The following is a 23,473-nucleotide window of genomic DNA, read 5'->3' on the forward strand; positions in this document are numbered from 1 at the left end:
TCCCAGCTCTTCAGCGCCATTCTCTTTGTACACTGCATGGAGGAGCCTACTAATGAGAGACAGGCACAAACCACCCAGAACATTGTAAATGTCTTATTCAGTGAGAGCAGCACGTTCTGAGCACAGATTGACACTAATATGTCCTGTTTGGCTGTTACTCTCTTTTTAAGATGTTAGTGTCTGTGAGATAAAATGCCTGTAGAGGTAAGTAAGTACATGGCACTAAATACTTGACTTTAAATGTAAATATTGCCTCAGTTTTGTCGTGTCTAAAATATACACACACGCGGTCCCATTTAAGCAGGAGTCGAACAGCAGATGGTGAATTCTTCAAGCAGGGTTTATTGAAGATCTTAAACCACAATAAGAGAAAGTTCTAGAATGTTTCTGTCTGCCTACAGTCCCGCGCTGCCATTTAAACCTCTTCTGACACTCCCACTTCAGCTTTGACTGGCTGACCCTGTATCCAATCACATCATTAACCTCTAACCTGACTCCATCCAATCAGAAAGCTTAAAATGTGTATCATGACCCATCCTCTACCCGGTGGGCCAAACCCCTTTTCTAACATCGTGTTTTAGAGTGTATCTGATCATCAAACTAATTAAATGAATTATCTGACCTTCCTTCTGAATCATATTAAAATATCCCACATATTCACATTCAAGCTAGCTGTGTTGGTACTCATAGTAGTAGCATTAGCAATTAGCATGACTTCCTGCTTGGGATGTTTCAATCCAGGGCCTGTTAGTTTGAGTCTCTCCCTCATGCTGATTGGCCTATGGTTCTGTGAGCTGGCACAGCCCCCTGCTCGGGGCCTTCTCATGAACAGTCCTACTGGAGAGGGGTGACTGCTGCAGTACTGCATACTCGTGCAGCTCTCCTTAAGAGGCCAGTTGTCTCTGTTCAGGTGAAGCTCTACAGTGTTGAACAAATGAAGGTGAGTTTCTGGTGTTGGAAATGTTCCTGGAGAAAAGACTAATGTGTGTAGACATGTGAATTCTATTATCATGTTCACAGTCCTATGTGACAGAAAGCCTGCATGTAGACTGCATTTGTGTACAGAAGTGAACTTGGTTTTTGAATGAAAAAGCGATAACAGGTGTTGCCTTGCATTGATGAACTGCATAAAATGCATGATTGCATTTTCCCCTGGCAGAATCTAGGCCAGTAATACGGACAGCTCACAACAGAAAAATATGACGTTTAACCAGTTGCGGTACTTGTGCTATTTCCTTGTGGCCGGAGTGAAGGCCAGGTGGTGTTTATTGGCGCTGGGTCTTGGCCTTGGTGTGTCTCACTACCACTGCAGGACCAGATGTGGAGGAACATCAATCGTCCATCTGTTTGAATGGCCTTGGAGAGACATAGCTGAGGAATGTGAGAACTATCTTGCCCCAAATGGCTTTGCTGCTGTGCAGGTGTGTGTATACAGAAATGCTACCTTTTACTTCTAGTGAAGAAACATATTCTTCATTTAGCTTTTCTCGTCAAGTATTCTCAGTGTTTTGCGTGGGTGTTTACTGAGATGACTTGTCTCTGTGCACATTCATTTTCTATGGCACTGTTATGCATTACACTTGGTAATGAAAGAAAACTAAATGTGAACACAATCAATAATGCCTCTGCATCAGATTTCCCCTCCCAGCGAGAACGTTGTGGTGACCCAGCCATGGAGACCTTGGTGGGAGAGATATCAGCCAATCAGCTATAAGCTCTGCTCCAGGTCGGGGACAGAGCAGGAGCTGAGGGACATGATCTCCAGATGCAACAAAGTTGGGGTGAAGTCAACTACACAACTACATGGTGTAGTCAGCCTATACTTGCTTGCTGCTATGCAAGCTTAAAGTTCACAGTTGTACCTTTGGTGAATTGCTAAGATTGAGGGTGAATCAGATCCCACCATTTTGTATGAAAAACCAAAAGTAACTTCTCTCAACTGTCCAATGTTCTTGGAAAGCTTGGATATGTCAGAGTGCGAGATATATTCAGTGGGCAGTAGAATTCTGTCCATCAGTGGTCTCTATTGCCTCTGGCCATAAGCAATGTTTATAGACATGCCCCTTGACATTCACATATTTCTCTTCTTTGCCTTGGTGGATGGCGGAGAGGCGATGTGCGGTTATGGTAATGATCCAGCACATGTCTTGAGCAGGTGAAGATCTACGCAGACGTGGTCATCAATCACATGTGCTCGGCAAGCGCGGGGGAAGGCAGGCGCTCGACCTGTGGATCATACTTCAATGCCAGAGAAGAGGAGTTCCCATCTGTGCCCTACTCAGCTTCCCACTTCAACGATGACAAATGCACCACCGCTAGTGGAAATATTGAGAATTACCAAGACATTTATCAGGTACGATTTGGGGGGTGGGGGGGTGGGGGGGAGATGAAGGATCTCCAGTTACGAATAACATAGGATACAGATGCAAAGGTGACTCTTTCCCTAATGAAATTTCAGACATGAACTGCTCATAATTTAGGCAGGATCTTTTTGTGTCAGTAAACCATGGGTGGTGCAGTAGAAACAGAGTGAAAAACACCTGGTCTTGCCATGTAGCTCACAGCTAGTGCTGCGCAGGTGCGTGACTGCCGTCTGGTGGGGCTTCTGGATCTGGCCCATCGCAAGGAGCACGTGAGGGAGAGGGTGGCTGGCTACATGAACACGCTTGTGGACATGGGGGTGGCCGGTTTCAGGGTGGATGCCTGCAAACACATGTGGCCAGAGGACCTGAAGGCAATCTATGGCAGACTGCACAACCTCAACACTGAGTGGTTTCCAGAAGGTTCCAAACCTTTCGTTTACCAAGAGGTGAGTTAAAGTCTCGTTATAATGTAAGAATAGAATGTCCTGGAGCTGTGAAAAACAAGATGAACTTTACTGCTGTAACTTTTGTGGACTGTTAACACTGCTAATGGCACAATATTTGTCAAAACCACAAAAAATGCGTCTTTTCTTTTAGGTCATTGACCTTGGTGGAGAACCCATAAAGGCGAGTGAATACTCCAGGCTTGGCCATGTAACGGAGTTCAAATATGGAGCTAAGCTAGGATCTGTCATTCGCAGATGGAACGGAGACAAGCTCGCTGACCTTAAGTAAGCCATACCCCCGGGATACAGACAGACAGGGCCCCGGTGATGAGGAAATGCCCCTTTTCATGTGACTTTTGAAAGGGCTCGGCTGTACTTATTGAAAGGAGATTTCTGCCGTATTTGATTTTCAGGACATGGGGAGAAAGCTGGGGACTGATGCCTTCCGACCAGGCCCTGGTGTTTGTGGATAACCATGACAACCAGAGAGGGCATGGAGCAGGGGGGGCATCTATTCTCACCTTCTGGGAGCCGAGGTACTGCAGAGGCTGACATTTCTGTCTCTGTGATGCAGTTTAAGTATGATTGTGTGGCTCCTTGCAGTGGACCTTGTAACATGTTGTTTGTCTGAGAGCTGACAAGCAGTGGAAGAGAGGTCACAAATTACAAGGTTATTTAGAGACTCTTAATTTGAAATGATATACCTTTGGTGTTGAAGATTTTACACAGACAGTGATGACTGGCTCTGCCATTTCTGAAACGTCTTGCTGAATAATTAATAAGTCATTATTCAAAATGTACGGAATCACAAAGTGTTAATGAACTACAATGTTCACTTTGCCACTTTTCCCTCTCTCCCCCTCTTAGAATGTACAAAATGGCTGTGGCCTTCATGCTGGCTCATCCTTACGGCGTGACCAGACTGATGTCGAGCTACCGCTGGGACCGGAGTCTGGTGGAAGGGAGGGTGGGTGGCTCCTGTCAGGTGTGTCCTCTGCGGGCACCGCTAGGGCAGGATGTGTCAGACGCAGATAAATAAATAAACACTGCGGCGCTGCAGACGCCTTCTAGTCCAGAGGCCCGAGGCACGTCCCCCCCGTCCTCGCCACCAGTGTGAATTGTGCCTTAGTCTCAGCACTTTCATAAGCACTCTCTGTCCCCTCACACCCCTCCTCACAACCCCCCCTCCTCCCCTACCTGTCCGCGCATCGGATTCGCATCGGAAAGACTCTTCTGTTCCCTTACGGTTACACTTGCCTTTTTTGTGCTTTCTTTCTGTCCTTTTTATCATTTCATTCATTTCTCTTTTCTCTGTAATCCCCCTCTCTCTCAGGATCAGAACGACTGGATGGGCCCTCCCAGCTATCCAGATGGCTCCACCAAGCCCGTCCCCATCAACCCAGACGGCAGCTGTGGGGAGGGTTGGGTATGCGAACACAGATGGCATCAAATCAGGTGACTGAGTCAACGTGTCCGGCCGGCCCTCTCGCCGCCCATCCACTTTCATCCACTTTCATTTGTATCACCCGCTAAATATTTGGGTTGACCTTGTGGGACATAAATTGGACGGTGTGATTGCTCTGTGATGATGACTGTCTATTTCTCTCCATTTGCAATTGTGCCGTTGGAGATAAACAGACTCTTTTGCCAAGTGCAGGATGTTGAACATTCAAATGTGAATGCTTTATTTCCCATCCCCCCCTCTGAATGAAGGAATATGGTCATGTTCCGCAATGTGGCCCATGGGCAGCCATTATTGAACTGGTGGGACAATGGCGGGAATCAGATTGCTTTTGGACGAGGTGATCGTGGATTCATAGTCATCAATAACGATGATTGGTAAGCACAGCAGAAGGTCAGCAGCCATGACAGAATGGAGCACATGGGCTGGAAAGTCACCAAAACTGATTGCTCATGTTTGATCATGTGTACCACATAAGCCATGGAAGCTCCATCACGCCCAATAACCAAAGCTTAGAACGCTCCTTTGCACGACGCCCAGTTGAGAGTGTTCATGGTACATTGGGATCCGAGCGCCCCATCTCCACTCGCACTTACCTCTCATTACTCTAACATCTGTGACTAATCCTTTTTCATTACTAGCACTCTGGATGCCCTGCTGCAAACGGGCATGCCTGCAGGGAGCTACTGCGATGTGATATCCGGCCAGAGGACAGCCGCTGGCATGGGCTGCACGGGGAAGCGGATCACCGTAGGGGAAGATGGAAGAGCCCATTTCACCATCAAGGCCACCGAACAGGACCCCTTCGTTGCCATCCATGCAGGCTCAAAGTTGTGATCAGGTGGAAACTGTTGGGACTCTCCTGGCCTGAAAGACATTGGCCCTGTATCAGAGACAGAGAGTGATGAAGCCAGACTGTGAGTTTGGAAAGATTATTATTTCAGTCAGGTTATAGCCATGAAACCTTTGTGTATTATTGATGTTCAGACACATCAGTGCCCCATTCCATGAATCCAGACAAATGGTTTACATCTGGAGGGAGTGTTAGCAATGAAATGTCAACTGTAATTTAGGTAAAAAAAATGAGCAATACAAAAGAGAATATGTATACTACCGGGTGTTATACAAATCCACATGGACCTGCACTGAAGTTTGTGTCCATTTGGCATAAATAAATGATAGTCTGTGAAGCATAGAGAATGCTTTTTCATCAGTTTGATACAAAACATAAACTAGCGTAATCTCTTTAAACATTACACGTCCATGCCAATTATCACTAAACTTCAGCATAAAAGATTGCGATACGAGTGCGGAATGACTTGAACATGCATTAAACCACGGTTTTCATTTAATGCAACTTAATGTGAGGTGCTCATCATATAAAATAGGACAAAATGTTCTTTCGTGAGAGCAACGTATCAGACACTGTACAGTGTCCCCTGTCACATAAATGTCAATCCAAGAATGAGACCTTCGCTGTCTCCTTAAGCAAATGAGTCAATTCCAAGGTGTGCTTATTCATTATAGAGCAAGTGATGGTTTTGCCATTCATATTTCATGCAGTCAAACCCTGCAAATTTCATGAAGTTGTCCAAATGAGTAACATTTTAAACCTGAAGTGAAGTAATTTATTTGAATATTTCATGTGTGATGCCTTTGATAAGAATTACTACCAAGGTCATCAGTTTGCTCTCACAAAAAAACAGCCTTCGATGGCCTTGTTTCTCCACCGGAAAGTGCTTATGCTGTAAAAAGAGGATCATCCAAGGTGGTCCCCCTGGTCCAACGAGAGAAAAAAAACCAGCCTTAACATCTGAAAGTTCGAAGAAATACACCTGATGTCAGCAGAAGAGATGCTGTGAAATATTGCCACTCGCATGGGTAAATGTGGACTCGGAAGTAATAGATTGGAAAATGAAAACAGCTCTTGGAAACACACTAGACGCCCCGACAGGGCATGAATTAGTAACCACAAGTGTCTGATGTTGAGTGTGTGTTGTTGTAAGTGAATGCTCACCCCCAGCCAACAAGTGCATGTTTGAAAGCATGGGGGATGGTCTCGGCGGGGTTTGGTGGCCTTTAACACCACATGTTTCATGTAAACATGTGAGTCTGAGGGCCCGCGGTGCTACGGTTAACGCAAAAGAGAACGCTGCCAGGGCCTCTTGTCATTACTCTCGTCCCGCTGTCCAAATCCCCCAACTAAATCTCAGCCTCATCTTATTTCTGGTAACCTTGCTTATTCCCCACAGTAGCATTTGTGTGGCGTACTGGGAGAATTTATGGCTGCACAAGCAGCGGCGGAGAAGACACGCCCGAGATAAATGTCTAAATCTCGGCTATGGTGGGTGTCTCCGAGAAGCACAGACGGTGACCGGAATGTGTGAAAAACCGTGGGCCCCGGAGAGGCTCTCGGGGACTAATGCATCGCGCTCATCCCGTCCTCCCCATCGCCGACAGCATGCCAAGCAGGCAGGAGACGGCGCAGCGGTGGCTGTAATAATGCTGCTGAAGCTAAGGCCCTGGCGTTTGAAATCTGTGCTGGGGTTGTGCTGTGCTGTGCCGATTTATCTCACGAGCATTGCACGTCATTATCCCCGGGCCTAACGGAGAACTGACTCAGCAGGGGACGCGGCGGCGCTCAGAGGCTGAGGAACGAGTGTAGACGGAGGGGGTTGGGAGCGGGGGCCTCTGAATGGTGTCTTCAGCTGAGGAGGTGGAATCCTGATCTGAAAGCCCTTTGGCCCAGCATGTGCTTGGCCACAGTTAGAGGGTAGAAGACCTTTGTGTTCGTGGTGTACACAGAATACCAAATGGAAGCTCCCATGTGTGCATAGCGAGAGGCAGCAGAAAGGCAATATTTGGGAGTTCGGGCGGCCTGCATATCTGATAACTGCTGGTCATGATTGAATGCAGCAGTTGCAGTGTTTCACACCATACATATGGATGCTGTCAACTGCAAGTACAGCGTGTGTTCAAACACCACACTCAGTTACACAAAGGGACTCGTTGATAGAAAGCAGTTTCATTGTGTTAAATAAAACAGTGAAATTTCACATTTCACCGTGCATACAGAGCGCTTATTCTCTCGGAACAATGAATTCGAGAGCTTGTCAGACATTGCACTTACCACAGAGAGCATTCCATACGCGTGGCTCTAATAAGATTGCGCGCTGCGAGATCATACGGCTGCCAGACGATAATGTTTTCCTAACTCTAATATGCCAAATGCCTCTATTATTAACATCATGAATAATGGAGCATTATATGCCTGCTAATCTAAAGTCATTCCGCTCAAATGTATAGGAGCGCATCTTGGGAAGAGGGTACGGAGAAGGAGGCTGCCTGTGCATTCTGATGAGACAGTGCATGACAGAGTGAGATAGAGAGAGACAGTGAGAGAAAGGTGTGAGCAAGGTGGAATATTATAAATACTGATGGAGCTCCTGACCCGCTAATGCGTGCCAGGCCAGCGAGAGGCCTGACCATTAGGGAGCAGCGTCTCGGCCTCCTCACTGCCACTTCGAGGATTGGCTAGCTGTCAAGATTGTGATATCGAAGTCACATTAGTAATTATGATAAAAATTTCATTGACATGTGACTCCATGTAAAATTCATCATGCGTTTTTTTTTTTTTTTTTTTTTTTGTCCTAGGACTGCAGTGGATAGACTGATGGGTGGAGTATGACCTGAATGCAAGTTTCACCAGTTCATGTATGTGACTTTTGATTATTGCAGTGGTTCACAAACTTATCATGGCAGGATCCCCTTTGACAAAGAGAAAAACATTGCAAAATCTGGCTGGATCAAATACGGTTTTATGATTGGCTAGGTATCTTGATTCATGATTTCAATCGGTTTATGTTAGGCGTTCATGTCCGTTATATTAATAATGCTGTCCCTTCTAACATATAGCCTGAACGGTAGTCCCTGATCATATTGTATAAGTACAAAGTAGGCTGTAAACTCATCACCAAATAGGTTAGTTCAGGCTACTATGCTGTAAGACTGTAACACTGCCATACTTAATTTGTCGTTGGTTGTTTAGGAACACTTTGGGAACCACTGGATTAACCCATTAAGACCAGGTGGGACATTTTGTGTGCTTTTCCCTTTACAACTGGGTGCGACATGAGTGTGTTTTAGATGTTTTCAAGTCCAGCGACCAATTAAATGCTTTGTGATTCACTGACGCAGCAAGGGGAGCAACATTGATGCAGAGTACAGCAGTTACTTTGAGGATGAGAACAATGAATGAGAAGATTCAATTTCATGCCCAGATTATCATGTGACTGGGCACTAGCCAAGACTCAGTGGATAAGAGACGTTTGAGGAGGAGGAAGCTTTCAGCGAGTTTGTTGAATTCCAAGATGACTGGGAAACAGGGAACTATCACCAACGTCGTAAAAGCAAGGGGGTACAGATTGGCCTGCCTAACGATGTAATGCCATAACAGGTGACTTCCAAGTTTTCACAGAGGAGATGTGGTTGCGATTTGTGTGACAAATTCATATGCAGAACTTTGTCCAGCAGTAAGTGGACACCTGTTATGCCGAAAGAAATGTTAATTGGGCTGTTTGTCACCATGGGCATTTTTCAGCTGCCAGCGAGGAGAGGCTATTGGCGACAAAAGAAGTGGCTTTCTCAGACAGCCTTTCCTAAAGTTATGTCAAAGGACAGATTTGCAATAATCTGGAGGTAGAAACAATAATAATAATAATAATAATAAATGATGACTAGTACAAATTTGTCATATATGCTTACATTCAAAGCAACTTAAATAAATTTGAAGGTATCCCTACAAACTGAGTAAACTAGGATGCTTTCTCAACTTGAATTGGATGAGAGGTTGGTGAAATACAAGGGAAGACCTGCGCTCCGTCAGTATGTGCCCCTTAAACCATCAAAATGGGGTGTCGAGGTGTGGTCCATGGCAGAGAGCACCGCTGACTATGTCAAAATCTGCACAGGGCGTGAGGGGACACAGGAGAAGGCTTTTGCTCACCGTGTCATCATGGATCTAGCCAGACCCAACTATGGGTCCAATCTGTCCAGTTTGGCATTTTACAGGACACCACTGATGGTCCTAACAGTAAGGGACTCACAAAAAAAGAAATACTGAGCAAGCAAGCTTAATTGGGCAAAAATGAATTCAAAGTGGCTCGAAAGGCCTTCCTCATTTTCTGTGTTGGGCAGGACACCAAGGCTGTCATGGGACTGTCGAATTACTATGATCCCACAGAGAAAGGGTCAGTGAAGAGAAGGAAGCAAGAGTGCAATCAAATCGAGGTTGTAGTGCCAACACACCTCTCTGATAATCAAAAACACATGAAAGGTGTGGATGTGCTGGAGCAGATGGTTAGATATTATCAGTTCAAACCTTTTTTTTTTTTTACTGGCTGTCAGGTGTTACAATGCATACATTGCTGCAAGGTGTGCTGGAGGAAAAACATTCACTGCCGAGTGTAAGAGTGGCTCCAAAGAATGGCTGGAAGACCTGGCACAGGAACTTGTTAGCCTAGTGACAGCAAGGAGTGCTCCTCAACCAACAGTACCAGAGGGAGCCACATCTGAGCATGACTGAGCGATACTCTCTCAGAAGAGAAGGATCTGCAGGCAGAGTGCGCTGTCAAGGAGTGGCACTAATGCTCGAGTCACTGCCACCGTCTATGGCTGCAGACAGTGCACTGAGGCTGTACACATCAAGTGCTTTGGCAAGCACATCTGTTGACATCCTCACTTACAGTAGATGATGACTTGATGATGACTTTTTATTACAGTGCCACTGCTTTTTTTTTACACTGGAACAGATTTTTTTTTAAATGTTAATGAACATTATGGAAAAGGCAATAATTCCCAGTTTAAGCCAAATGTTTAAGCTCTCAAATGTTTTTTTTATTTCATAATTCTATCTGCTACAGAATCTGAGAAATGAAGGTTTTCGTGAATGTTCTGTCAAGTTGTTCAGAAAACCCTCAGGTTTTCAAACCAATGCCTTACGTTTTAGAATGCTTTTTTAGAATTTGCCTTAGGTCATAATGTGTTAATGAGCAATACCACCTGTTGAGAACTCAAGTGTTGATGGCCTCATGAAAGACTTCCAACATGAATCAGTGCTTCAGACCAGTAGGAATGTGATTCTTAGACAGATCAAACCCAGTTCAGTGTAACCAAGAAAATCTTGTGAGGATGGAGACTGAAATGTACCTGCAAAGGCATTTTGGAAAATGAGTTCCTATTCTTCTCTTGGTTGTTCCCTTATTCCACAGGGATGGTTTTCATAAGCAAAGGGTTAGAGAAATCCCAGATTTGATGCAAAAACATTGGGTGATCATAAGACTGGGGACCTGCTGCTTCTGAATAGTGATAAATACTGAATACTGAAAAATCAATATGAAGAGTAAACCCACTGGCTGTGTGTTCTAGCAGCCATGAGCCAAAAGGTAATTGCTCAAATTGAAATAATCCTCAATGTTTCCTCTGTGTGGCAATGTTAATATCAAACAGATCATTCGAGTCGACCATTGGCATTAGGTCTTAATCCTTGAGTCAAGAGCAATTAAAAGGAACCCAGAAAAGGCTGCTCTTGAAGATGTAGCTTCAAAGACAACCCTAAGTCCTTCAGTATATAGCCAGTGATGTAACTAAAGTACCTGCAGTGGTGTAATGCAATTTGTGAACATACTCATGGGACTGTCTCGATAATCTGCATAATCTTTACCGGCTTCACACTCTCTGCGTTTGAATTAGTTGATAATCATCACATGTTTTAATCAGTCTGAGGTCCCGGTTTGAATAGCCAGAGATTGTCAGCATCATTTGGATGACTAATAGGTTCCATGTTGGCTCTTGTTACTCCGATATTATCTTCCTCACCGAATTCTGTCCAGGAGAAAAGAGACAGAGGGGTTTGGGTTAGATATTTGAGGAGGCGCAGGGTCACGACTAATTCCGTTTTTCCACCGCTGGCTTATTGAGCGTGCTCCGTTGAGCTGCACTTCGGATGAACCCCCCCTCGCAAATCCCAGTGGGCGATGGTTCATTATTAAAGCGTTGGCCCGGCAGAGTGGCCCAGAATCCCCTGCGCTTAGAGGGGGCCGGCACAGCTCCCCTCATATTTGCCCGTGGGTTAAACTGCCTTTTCATTTAGGGAGTGCTGACCCCCTTCTAACTCTGCCTTCTTTCACTTCCTGTCTCATCTCTAAGGCTCAATCTTCTTTTCTCTCTCTCTGTCTCTCGTTCAGTGTCTCTAAATATCTATCTATATCTCCATCTAAACCACCTTTTATGAGAAGCCTTTTAGTTTCGATCCTCTCTTGTGACATCTGTCTCTCTCTCCTTTGTATTTTGAGAGGCCTTTTTAGTCACTTCTTATCTTTACTCGCTGTCACTGTACCCTTGTTTTTCTTCTCCGAGCTGCGTATCAGGTATTCTGTGACAGCGTGGAGTGGAGCACGGTGGCTTCATAATCTGAGCGGTGATAATCTGAGCCATTTATGAGTGGGTCGAGTGGAACCGGCCTGATCAATTTCCCAGAGTTTCTCCGCTTGCTGCCGTTTGTTCAATTGTCTGTGGCCCCAAAGCCTAATTACAATTTGTTTTGCAATATTGAGAAATAATAGCTTTTCCTTGGTCGTCAGTTACCCCCGGAATTGCATTATGGAGCTTTGTTTAAACAGGAGAACAAATCAATACCATCTGCTGTCATAGATCCCATTTTTCTCTGTGCTGCTCTGCTTCCAGCACCTGACTCTGTCAATTGTTAATATCATCCCACACACGAGTCATATTGATTTGCTGACTATAAGGGGGGTATTTATTATCTTTTTTCTGTTTTTCCATCTCTATGTGTGATTTTTTTTCTCCCTTCTTTCTTTTAATATTCCAGCGTAACGCTGATCCGTAAAAAGGTGATGATAGCATCTCGGCTCGTCTGAGGGAGGAGAGGCTGATGAAGAAGCAAACGTCGATAAGATCTCAACAACCATGCGCCGTGGCTGTAACCTCTCCTCTATGAGTTCTTGCGCTCTGTAGCTTGACAAAGTTCTCCTGTTACCAAACAGATAGTCTGTAGATCTCACCACACCACCAAGGTCACGGCCATGGATTTGTTTATCAGTGAGGAGTACCGCCCCACCGTAAGCCATGATTAGAATGGTGCATCAAACTGAGTAAATACTCTCTCCGCTCTTCTCAGGGTATGGCCTGGCATGTGCTCTTACCTGGCATGCCGCGTCTCACATCAGAGGCTCCTAATGCACTGCAACAGGTTTCGTGCTCTAGCCGGATGCGACGGCTGACCTCTCGACCCTGGGGCGTGTGCTAGACTGCGGGCGGGGGAACTAACGAAGGCCGAGCGCGGGATGGGGCTTTCAGCAGTGAGGGGGGGGGGTTGGGATGGAGTGATGGACACGCATAAGGTTTTACTCATGCGAGAGGAGCAGCAGGACTTCCTGTACCAGCAAGGTGTGTGTGAGAGAGGTCTCTCTCTCTGTGTGTGTGTGTGTGTGTGTGTGTGTGTGTGTGTGTGAGTGTGTGCGAGAGAGCTGGCAGTGCTCTCTCAGCAGTGGGTCCCAGTGTGATGTGCAATAATGACCTGTCAGAGAGGTAGGACTCATGCCAGCCCATGAAACACTGATAATCCATAGGGGCTATCCGGCTTAATGAATTCTAACAGGAGCCAGGGCGCCTGAGGGTTCCTGATAGTCCGCAATCTCTTCCTCCTCTTTTTTATCCAAACTGACAGAAATATATTCCTCATGAAATACTGAGCATGACGCCAACTGGAGAACAAGCATCTTTTCATTGTTTTGTATATTTTGTTTGTGTGTGTGTGTGTGTGTGTGTGTGTGTGTGTGTGTGTGTGTGTGTGTGTGTGTGTGTGTGTGTGTGTGTGTGATGTCCTTGTCCCTTGTAATGGTAGATCATTTTAGTAAGGTTAGGTTTGAAATAGGATGTCTGTGTGCTTATGTAGTCAGGATTTGACCATTTATGTACTGGAAATTATTTTACGCTTCAGGTCAAACAATCCAGCAATCAATCAATTTAACCATAAAAAAATAGATAAATTAATTACTATAATGACAAAGAGTAGACGTGGACAATTATGTCAAACTGAGTTTGTCAAACATGGGAAATTCATGATGGCTAACTTTCGTTTTGTGCTTTTCTGCTAAAACTTCTCCCACTGTCACAACACACTGCGCTGGGAATCTGTATGAGGTAATTAATGCTTTGGAAAAATATGGGCCTGAATAGATGTTCACTTGTCATATGGCTCCATAGATAATAAACGCTGTGTTCTAAGACGTGACTAACACTGACTGTAACCCTGGCTTCGAGGCTAGCTTCTCACTGAGCATCTGATTTAAGGAGAGGAAATCCAAGAGGTAGAACTCTGAAGTTAATCAATGCAAGGAATCACTGCACTAGGTAGTGAGGTTTAACAAATCACTGAACTTAGAGGCTAAGAGGACACACTTTGCTTCTAGGAGACATAAACCATCCGCCCTTCAGCTATGTTTGGTTTGTCAAACCCACCTTTAAAAAAACACGAAAACTCAAAAGTAAAATAAAATGTCCTAGTGCAAGCTCTTTTCAGCTGTTTACATCAATAAATCTTGGAAATAGCTTTGACTCTTGTTTACCCACAGCACATTACGGTGGAAAGGACTGGGAAAAAAAGCAAAGTTGGGGGAAGGAAATAAACAAACGCTCTCTCCTTTAAACGGCTGGTGGCTTTCATGAATCACAGGTGGAATCCTCAGATGTGCAATTGCATCGCCGGCACGATCCACTCGATTACTGCTCCGGGGCTCTGGCTCGTCCCTGCACTAACAACAAGATGTCAAACGCGTCAAAAGCTCTTGCCTGCTCTTCAAGCACAGTCCCTACATTGCTTAACTCTCCTGCCAAGTTTACTTTGTGGATGGGACCTCGCTTCTGCAGTGCCATAATGGACTTGTCCATCATTTTCTTTTTTTCTTCTGAGAGAGGGTAAGGATTAGGTAGGCTTGCTAGGATTACAGGGTAGCAGGAGTGTGTGTGTGTGAGCGTGTGTGTGTGTGTGTGGAGGGGGGCTATGGGTGTGTGTGTGTGTGTGTGTGTGATCTATGGCTTCCATTTCTCCACCCATTCAAGCACATTTGTCAAGGTGAATAATACAGCCGTCAGCGGCGACAGTGCAGCCCATTATTGTCAGTTATGCCACACGCATCCTGGCATGCCATTGTTTGGCCAACTGACAGGTTTCCCACGATACACCTCTCGGTGGAAAGCGAGCCTGAAAACCGGTGACTCTCAGGAGGACATTACTCATGCACTCCGCCACTCAGCAGTGACAGGGGGAGATGGCATCTGTTTATTTTCTGAGATGGTGGGACTGGAGTGTGTGTGTGTGGGTGGGGGGGGCGGGGGGAGTGCTGTGTGCATTACCTTTTATACCTTAGAGGCTTTCGTTTAATATTTATGTCTTATTTTCATTCAAAGTTGGATACTTTTCAGAGCGGTTTGTATACTTTCCCATTAAGTGGACACTTTTAGGTGCCCCTGGTCATTGTGTGTATCACACAAAGCAATGTTTTATTCAGCTTGCTTTTTAGGGTGACACCTGGGTGTCACTGATGTTGGACATGTCCTAGCTCAGGAAGAAACTTAGTTGAACGTGAATGTCTTTCTGTATCCATTGATCCACAGTGTGTTAAAGTACATTACACTATGTGTGCTCATTATTTCATCACAGACCAGTCCCATCTTGACTGGCAATGTTTAAACTCAGAAGACTAAGAGTTGCCTAAGAGTTGCCCTTTGGATCAGCAGGATATGTCCAGTGCAATGCTTATAGACAGCTCTTGTTATTTCTCTCTCTCTTTCTTTCGCTCTCTTTCTGTTTTTCTCTCCTATTTCTCTCAGGACTGTTGTCAGCTTGCAGTGGAAAGTGCCATCGGTTACACCCCAGTGCAGCGCTGGCACTCACCATTTGGGCTGGGTGATGCACATTGTGAATGAAGCAGCCCAACTCCACACCAAACCCTCAGGAGGGCCACCTTTCGCAAGGTCAGTCCCCAGCCACCGCCATGGTTAAATCCGGCATCTGTATGGCTGCTGCGTCGGCCATGTTTGCACAGGGAAGGGAACGCCACATGAGGTGAGACAGCAAAGGTGAAATGCAGCATGACATTCCACTTTGTTGTCATGGCAACTCTGTGCTTGATGAAAAACTGAAAAACAATAAACAGGGGGGAAAAAATAGGAAAAAGAACACAGGTAGTGATGAGAAGAGAAAGAAAAGAGAGAGAGGCGGCAAGAATGTGTGGACACGACGATGAGGAGGGAGAAGAGAAAACATCCTGGGAATCAAGACTGAAGGGGCGCCACAGTGAGGGAAAGTGGTTCATCATTTTCAATCAACACTTGAGGACTCCTAACAATTAGAGAACAGGGCAGCCATTTTATGAGACATTTCCCCCCTTCCTGCCTGAACATATTGCACCTGCTAAATTATTTAGCCGCACTCTGAGGCTTGGCCTTCCACTGCAGTGAGAGCTGTACCTACTGATTAGTGTCACGCAAGTGTAACGGTACCCAGCGGGTACAGTGCTGTTCAGTGAGTAAACCTCAGTCCCTAACACCTTAAGAGAGTTGCTAGCGACAGACGCTAACATAAATGGGTTTTTAGCCTACTTGCTAGCACGCCCGCCTCCCATGCCCAAGGTTGCGAGTTTGAGTCAGGTGCGGGACTTTGCTTGTCATTGGTGCCATGAGGTGCCTTGCTTACATTGGTGCCTTTGGAGTGAGCGTAGGGGGTGTAACGGTAGCCAACAGAACTGTGCAGTGAGTATACCTCACTCCCGATGCATTAAGAGACATGTTAGCGACAGATGCTAGCACCCATGGGTTTTAGCCTCCCATGTCTGAGACTGCAAGTTTACAGAACACAGGTTACACATTAGCAGAACAGGTCAGACTCTTCACCCCGTGTCACTCACTCAGAGGCACCTGCATCCTCTACAGCAGCGTCATCATCATCATCATCACCACAACTTCATCTTTTGCTCAGTACCTCATTTTGTATAGTTGAGTGTATAGGTGAGTTAAGAGAGAGAAATTGGAGAGAGAGAGAGAGAGACAGAGAGAGAGCTTAAGACAGGAACAAAGACAGAGAGAGGAAGAGAACGCTATAGGGAGAGACAGGAGTGGAGATGGAGAGTGAGTCGGCAGAGTGAGACACACACACTCACAGCAGAAAGACATTAAGCCTCGCTTGGTGAGGAGCCCCGGGTCACAGACACGCTGGGGAATAAACAGGCTCTTATCACACACTCCAGAGGTGAGGTCACCAGTTTACACTGTCACTCTCACAGTAAAAGTCTGACTCTGGGAGAGCAGTGGGCTACAGCCTCCCCTACTCCCCTTATCTCTCTCGTGGAGTGAATAAACACGCGCATAGAAACAAACAAGCTGTGGGACTGATCACAATCTCATGGTTTCAGCCAAATCATCGAGTTCATCGAAACCCCCTTTTCCTCCTTTTGTATCACGCCTATGGGGGGGAAATGGGGAAGAAAGGGTGTCTTCACAAAGAAACCAAGCCACTTGCAAGGGACCCTTTTGTGTACAAGATCCAGGAATGTAATCTCTATTCATTGTCCAAATCAGTTTCCTGAATCCCTGGTCCACACCTATGATCCGGTGTTCTAACAACAATGACTGAGGGAGAATGCCTCTAACTGACCACCTGAAGTCCACTTGGGGGCAGTGTTGAAACAAACAAATTCTTTGTTTTCAGAAAAAAACAACTGGAAAATATAAGGCTCTCAACAAAGCCTTTGGCGTGTAATTTGGGGTTAGACTTTCTTAAGCTGTTGTTTGCCACCAAGAAGCATTAGGATGTCAAGGTCCTTCAGTTCCCAGGCTTCTTTCCCTTTTGGTTGTATACAGGGGCTGTTGCAGGATTCTGTGTGTGTTTATTCATCCTCTCATCTTATGTCTCTGTTCATCTTCCACTCTGCCCTAGGTCTCTAGAAGCTCTAGCTGACCCTGAAGTTAACAGTCATTTGAATGAAGGTTTTTAAAACCTGAGCAACACAGAAAAAGGCCAAATGTCATTAACACGAGAGGTTAAGAATATACAATAAACTCCTTGATTGATTAAGGTGATAATCCTCGTTATAATGGTAGCTGGGTGAGGAAAGCGTTGTTTTAGCCTTGATTCTGTGACCATAAAACCAAGATAACAATTTATTTTCACTGCTCTCAGAGACAATAATTAGTTCCCTGATGACACACTAAATGTGCCTAAACTGCCCCAGTGCAATTATACTAGTACATTTGAACCTGTCTCTTGTGCTAAACATCGGTTTTAACTCATGTTTAAGTCTTGGAAAACCATGGCTGTTTTTTAAAAGCCAAGATGTCGAGGAAATAACTCTCCACTGGTCTGCTAGGAAGAAGGCAAGTGAGGATGAATGTTCAAGCCTTTTCTTATTAACCTCTCAATACTGAGCTGGTTAGGTTAGTAATTACTTTGCTCATTATAAAGTGCACTACATATACACTGCTGTGTCCTTTAAGGGTGGAGACATATGCTCTTTAAAACTGTTCTGCAAACCATGTTAATCCTACCAGTGTTCCCTTTTTTGGCTTTTGATGAATACATTGGTAGACACTCTATTAAAAAAATACTTATGTAAGTGGTAAAATAATCACTGTCAGTATTTGCCAGCGTGAAAGGCCGATCTTCATGAAACTTCATAGAATCATTCACAACGACACATACAGTCATGGACTGAAGTTTAAGACCACTCTTGATAAAAATGTACTTGATAAATGAACACAGTGATTGCATCAGAAATTGAATTGATTGCAGGAGATTGCGTCATCCTTATGTCTGCCTATTGTAGTCACTTCAATTGACCATCAAGCAGTAAACGCGTCATTATGTCGCGCTCCGCTATATCTTGCCTTTTCGAATAAAAACGCTTTCTGTGACAGTCACAGAATTAGCAAATTTCATGACAACATTGTGAACGTCAGTCTTAATACACTTAAACCTCTCACTAATTGCTCATTCAGAATATCCTTCCTAGTGAAAAAAAACCCCACAATTTGTGCCTTCTGGATTTCCATTCAGAAGAAAAACGTACATTGATCGTGAGTGAGTGGTCTTAAACTTTTGTCCGCGACAGTAGAAGCTACGTACCAAATATGAAACAAATTGGCCACAGTATACTTATTATGGGCCCAATTGCTCACATTTCCTAAAATGCCACTTTCCCTTTTCACTTGTTGAAGCTGTCCAATCCTTCAACCTTTTTGCCACTTTGAGTGCTTCACACAAACTACTTGGACCCCCATGATCACTGCATCACTGGCTATATTCAATGGATTACTATTATCATCACATGACCTTGAAAGGAGTTTTCAAATTAAAACAAACTGTCTGAACGCCAGAATGCCAGAATAGCCAGTTTTTCAAAACAAGACAAAATATATAAGGTTATTCTATTATTTATAATGTGACCCCATACGTGTTCTTAGCTAAGTTTAATTGGTTTGTCCATTATCAAGACCTGACTACACTGTTTACAGCTATTTCAATGTGCCATTTAAAGAGATGTTATATAATAGAAGTCCTGTGAGTTCTGGGATTTTATAGCTTTTAACCTCATTCTTTCTGCTATTTGGCAATAGTTATACAGCTAGCTAGCTGTTTAAGGCTGAAAATCATACTTATATCCAATACACAGTTCTTGAATCATGGCTGGAAGACTATGAATATAATTACCAGTGCCCTGTCTTACTATGCCATGAAGCTGGAAAAGTAAGATTCTTTGTTGACTGAATAAATAACAAAATATCGATATTGTCCGACCCAGCAGGAACAGACAACTTAATAAGGTATAATTTCATGATCTTCTAGGACTTTGCTCATGCGTTTGTTAGAAGAATGCTTTTGAGCCATAGCTGAAACGCATAAATCAGTGGAGAGGATTGAAAATGGCTATTCCTAAATCTCTGAACTGGTATTGGGATTTGCAGACAGGCATTTTAGCAGTCTCTTAGGACTTATCTAGGACTTATTTCAAGGTAAGGAAAAGTTGTTTTTCTAGACTACCTGACATGGCTGAAATCACTTGATTGGATTGATTTGACTTGTGCCGTGGTATTGCAGCCTGTCCTGAATGAGTGCACTCATAATCAGCATGTTTTATACAAACAATGCTAAAATGTGAATAAAACAAATCAAAGTTTTTCAGCATCCAAGTTATTTTTAAGCCATTTGTGATGATTCAAATTATTTTGGGGTTTGAGTAGCCAAAGGAGGTAAATCTGTTTAATTTGTACATTTGTTGTACTCTGTACTTTGTTGTGAAGTCTTTATGTGTGAATGATTTATGGCAGTGTGGGGGGAAATATGGTACCCAACACCCTATTGGCTTAACATTCAACCTGATAATTTGCGTCATACTTTAATGAAAATAATATATGGCTAAATAAATAATAATATGAGGCTAAATTAACTGGATTTCCTGTTCTGTATAATCAGGTATTCATGCTTTCCCTGCAAACACCTTTTCCTCTATTAGGCTCCTGAGTTGTTCTTTTCACCCCACTTTTCCCTAATGGTTAGGGACTGTACTGGACAGTGGTGCATTTGCATATATTGCACAGTCCTGGATCAGTACCTGTGTGATAATTTTTGTCGTTTTCCCCCCCATAATTGTCAACAATGATCCAGAATCTGCAATAATGTGGAATGTTGTTACACTGATAATGTGGTTTTTAGAAAATAAATATGCATTGGTCATGCATGGTACCATACCCCAAGCTAATTAAATTTGCTCTGGCCAACCCTCTCAGTCTCTAGAGCCTCATCCTTGCCAATTCTGCTGGCATGCTTCACTTGTGCAGTTTCACAGAATATGCTGTTTCTCTTCATTAAAAGTAGATCTTTGTCTTTGGTAGATCTATTGTTTGTGTAGGATATGCGTACAGATGCCTCATTGATGTTACTGTAGATATTGTGGAATTATGAAAGTATTAAGTAAATATAAAGTAAATATTCTGCATTGGTAGAGTTGTATAGTGAAATCTCATTGAGAGGAAAGGGCAGTCTCTCAGTGGGGAGGCAAATCACGCAACTCTTAGTAATGCGCATGATTTCTTTCTTTCCTTCCTTCTTTGCCTCTTCTATCACCATTGCAGTAGATTGATGAAGAATTTAATCACACACCCATGTGACAAATTGAGCTTTGGGGCCCCTGAATAATTACGTTCTTTTCCACTTGTTGTCCAACTCCTGCAAGGGCCGATGAAAACATTTAGAGCCACTGATATCCCCTAGCACCGACCCCCCCTTAACACACACACTTACTGACACACACACTTTTCCCAATGGGACCATACAGATTGAAATCAGAATACATGTAGAAAGCTCTTCCTCCTCTGGCCATTCTACCTTAGTCTCTCTCCATCCGTACCCCCTCCACCCCTCCAATATCGGCAGGTAGGGAGGCTCTGCGTGAAGGGCAGACAAATGCATTTGAGGAGATGACTGGAAGGCACAGGGAAAAAGATTGAATTCTCTTTCTGTGTGGAGGAAAAGGGGGTGACTCTCCAGAAATAATCAGTGATAGATGAGGTACATGAAGCAAGACAGCCTGCCCAGTCCCCAGCCAAGCTGAATCAGGCTAACTGTCTGCTCACTAAATGCCTTTCTCTCTCTTTTTCTCTCTCTCCCTCCATCTCTCTCTCCCTCTCTTTGTCTATCTCTCTCTCTCAATCTCATTCCCAACCCCTCTCAACCTGTCTGTTTCTGTCTCGCTATCAGCAGTGCTTACAACACAAGCTTTTTAATAGCCCCTATCTACATCTGATTACTTAGCAGCAGCAACTGATCTGCAATTATTGGGCTGGAGAATGGTGTGCATGTGTGTCTGTCTGTGTGTGTGTGTGTACATTTATCCTTAATGAGCTAGAATTCGAGGCAACAGCATGCTCGCTTGTCGCAGTCCTGCCTCGGGAGGTGTTTAAAATTCCAAGCGGTGCCTCTTTCATTTAACTCAATAGCAACATATTAAAGGACGGCGCTGATCGCTATGTCTACTCCGTTGTCCCCTTGTCGTGAATCCTCATTTCCGCAAACCAACAGCTGTAAGCCCAGAGGATGATACCTTTGTATTTCCTTGTCGGAGAGAACCACTGCCCGGTGTGGTTGTCCGCGGCGCTGATTTGATACCCCACACGTAGACCTGCGTCCTCTAGGACTGCCCTTGTCTCTCTTCGCTGGTTGTTGCACGGGTCCTGATGCAAAGCGTAGGGGCGGCTCGAGCTTCATTTCATGCGTTTAGTTCAGTCATCAGTCACGGCTTTCCCCCGCGGGAGGTGGCCTACAAGCTCAGATCAGCAAGGCCACCGGCCAAACCGCATCAGACATTAACCATCTCTGACCCGGGGAGGGCAGAAGCCCTGATTCGCAGTGATGGGGAGGTGGTGGGGGAGAGGATGTATTGTTTTTGTTCCAGTGTTTCCCTCCGCAGGCTCAGTGTGGCCAGAGGGCAGCAGCATTGTTTATAGCACAGATAAATGTCCATGACCCCGGAACGCCAGAGACCAGTGGTGGGGGTGGGGGTGGGGGTGGGGTGGGCTGGGCTATACTATACGGTGGGGCCGTGGCATTCTGGGACTTGCACAAAAGGCAGGTAGGAAGGACAGCTGGTGGGTGGAAACAAGCGAGGGGATGAAGGGAGCAAATGAGACAAATGGAATCAGTTGAACCACATTGAGCATAAAGGTTATGCACAACATGGGTTGGAAAGGCAGGGGGAAAGAGAAAAAAATAATCTTTTGCCTGTATTTTTTCTCTGGGGAAAGCTGAAGTTTACCAAGATTCATTTTCGCATGAGTTCACACGGCTTTAGTTTGTAGGTAAACCTGTACCAGATATTTGAAGACCACACGTATGCGTCAATATGTACACAAGTATCCTCAGACTAAGACAAACACTCCCAGCAAGCACATGCACGCCCACACAGGATCCATTAGTCTTGGAGGAATCTTGGAAGGGAAAACTCTGTCGACTGTAATTGAGACACAAACACGAATTCATTCAGCCATGCTTCATTTAATGTAACAAGAAAATGCAGTGGTAGAATTTGCATGCCGTGAAGGAGAAGGCTCCTTGTAAACATTATCGCTTCTCGAGACTGCTAGCCTGCTAATCAAGGATCTCACATTTAATCAGTGAAATGTAATGCTTTACAAACAGTCATGGAGAAATTTTAATGAGAGTTCCTAATTAGCCAGTCATGAAGTCATAATCACTTCTCAAACAAATTAAGCCATGGGTATTTTAACAGCGTAATGTACCACGACCGGTCACACTTGGCCCCAAATCGTCTTTAAAAAGTGGTCTTCTTCAAAGCAGCGTCAGCGAGGAAGCTCCCCGTTTTTCCATTTATTTATTTATTTAGTTTGACACAAGAAAATATGCAATTGCTAATCTGTCTGCCTTGGGCCGTCTGGGCTGGGCTTAGCGATGAGAGTGGTCCTTGAAGGGACTTTGAATCGTTTTTTTTTCCCGTGACTGCAATGGGCAAGCCGCTCATTATCAGATTACCCTTTCAAATGAGGCTTTTCATGGTCGCTCAGAAATCAGATGTGGATGATGGGAGGAAAGAGAACAGGAGCTACAGATGTTCTAATGCAGGAGGAGTTGTGTGTAGGTGTGGGGAGAGGTGCCAGTAATGGCAATGTTCAAGGGTTTAGCTGAACATTTTCCTGAGACAAGGAGAACCACAACAGGGAGAGCTAGAAAAACACGGCGGCAATACATGAAGGCCTCCTCTCATTGTTTGGAAATACTTCACTGTCACTCATTCGGACAGTTTGCAAAACAACCTTGCTATGTCTTCTGCATTCAAATGATGGGCTGAGCTTGTTTGGTGGCACAGAATGATGATGCACAACAAGGGGATAGATTTCATATCACGGAAAATCTGAAAAAAGCAACAAATTTGATTAAAAAAAAAGAAACGACTCAGACCTTGCCCAGCATGCAATGGGAGGGAACATCACAGTTGCCGTGGCAGCACAGAGCCCAGTCTGGGGCTGGATTGATGTAGCACGTTGTACGTCTGCAAAGAGTTGCTCCTGGAGAGCATGGCCTCTTTGTGCAAAACTCGGGCGAGACGCTTTCATCG

General features: G+C 44.7%; 1 protein-coding gene across 7 annotated transcripts in view; it reads left to right on the forward strand.

Moving 5' to 3' along the window:
• The first annotated feature begins 506 nt into the window (after positions 1-506).
• Positions 507-23,473, forward strand: part of LOC105889387 (alpha-amylase-like) — a 30,480-nt gene continuing 7,513 nt past the window's right edge. The window contains exons 1-14 of one of the 7 annotated variants that reach the window (XR_006152910.1): positions 507-940; positions 1,254-1,421; positions 1,635-1,781; positions 2,156-2,353; positions 2,558-2,809; positions 2,961-3,094; positions 3,223-3,345; positions 3,677-3,794; positions 4,143-4,264; positions 4,523-4,648; positions 4,913-5,188; positions 7,926-7,985; positions 8,320-8,359; positions 15,183-15,326. Coding sequence is in view for 5 of the 7 variants with exons in the window: in XM_031583887.2 (XP_031439747.1) it covers positions 935-940; positions 1,254-1,421; positions 1,635-1,781; positions 2,156-2,353; positions 2,558-2,809; positions 2,961-3,094; positions 3,223-3,345; positions 3,677-3,794; positions 4,143-4,264; positions 4,523-4,648; positions 4,913-5,108 (1,590 nt within the window). In the remaining 2 variants the exon portion in view is untranslated. Of the gene's footprint in view, positions 941-1,253; positions 1,422-1,634; positions 1,782-2,155; positions 2,354-2,557; positions 2,810-2,960; positions 3,095-3,222; positions 3,346-3,676; positions 3,795-4,142; positions 4,265-4,522; positions 4,649-4,912; positions 5,467-7,925; positions 7,986-8,319; positions 8,360-15,182; positions 15,532-23,473 lie in introns of those variants that run through there. The other 6 variants (XR_006152909.1, XM_031583887.2, XM_031583888.2 and 3 more) reach the window with 6 other exon arrangements.

The sequence above is a fragment of the Clupea harengus genome, chromosome 17 (assembly GCF_900700415.2).
Source record: "Clupea harengus chromosome 17, Ch_v2.0.2, whole genome shotgun sequence".
Taxonomy (NCBI): domain Eukaryota; kingdom Metazoa; phylum Chordata; class Actinopteri; order Clupeiformes; family Clupeidae; genus Clupea; species Clupea harengus.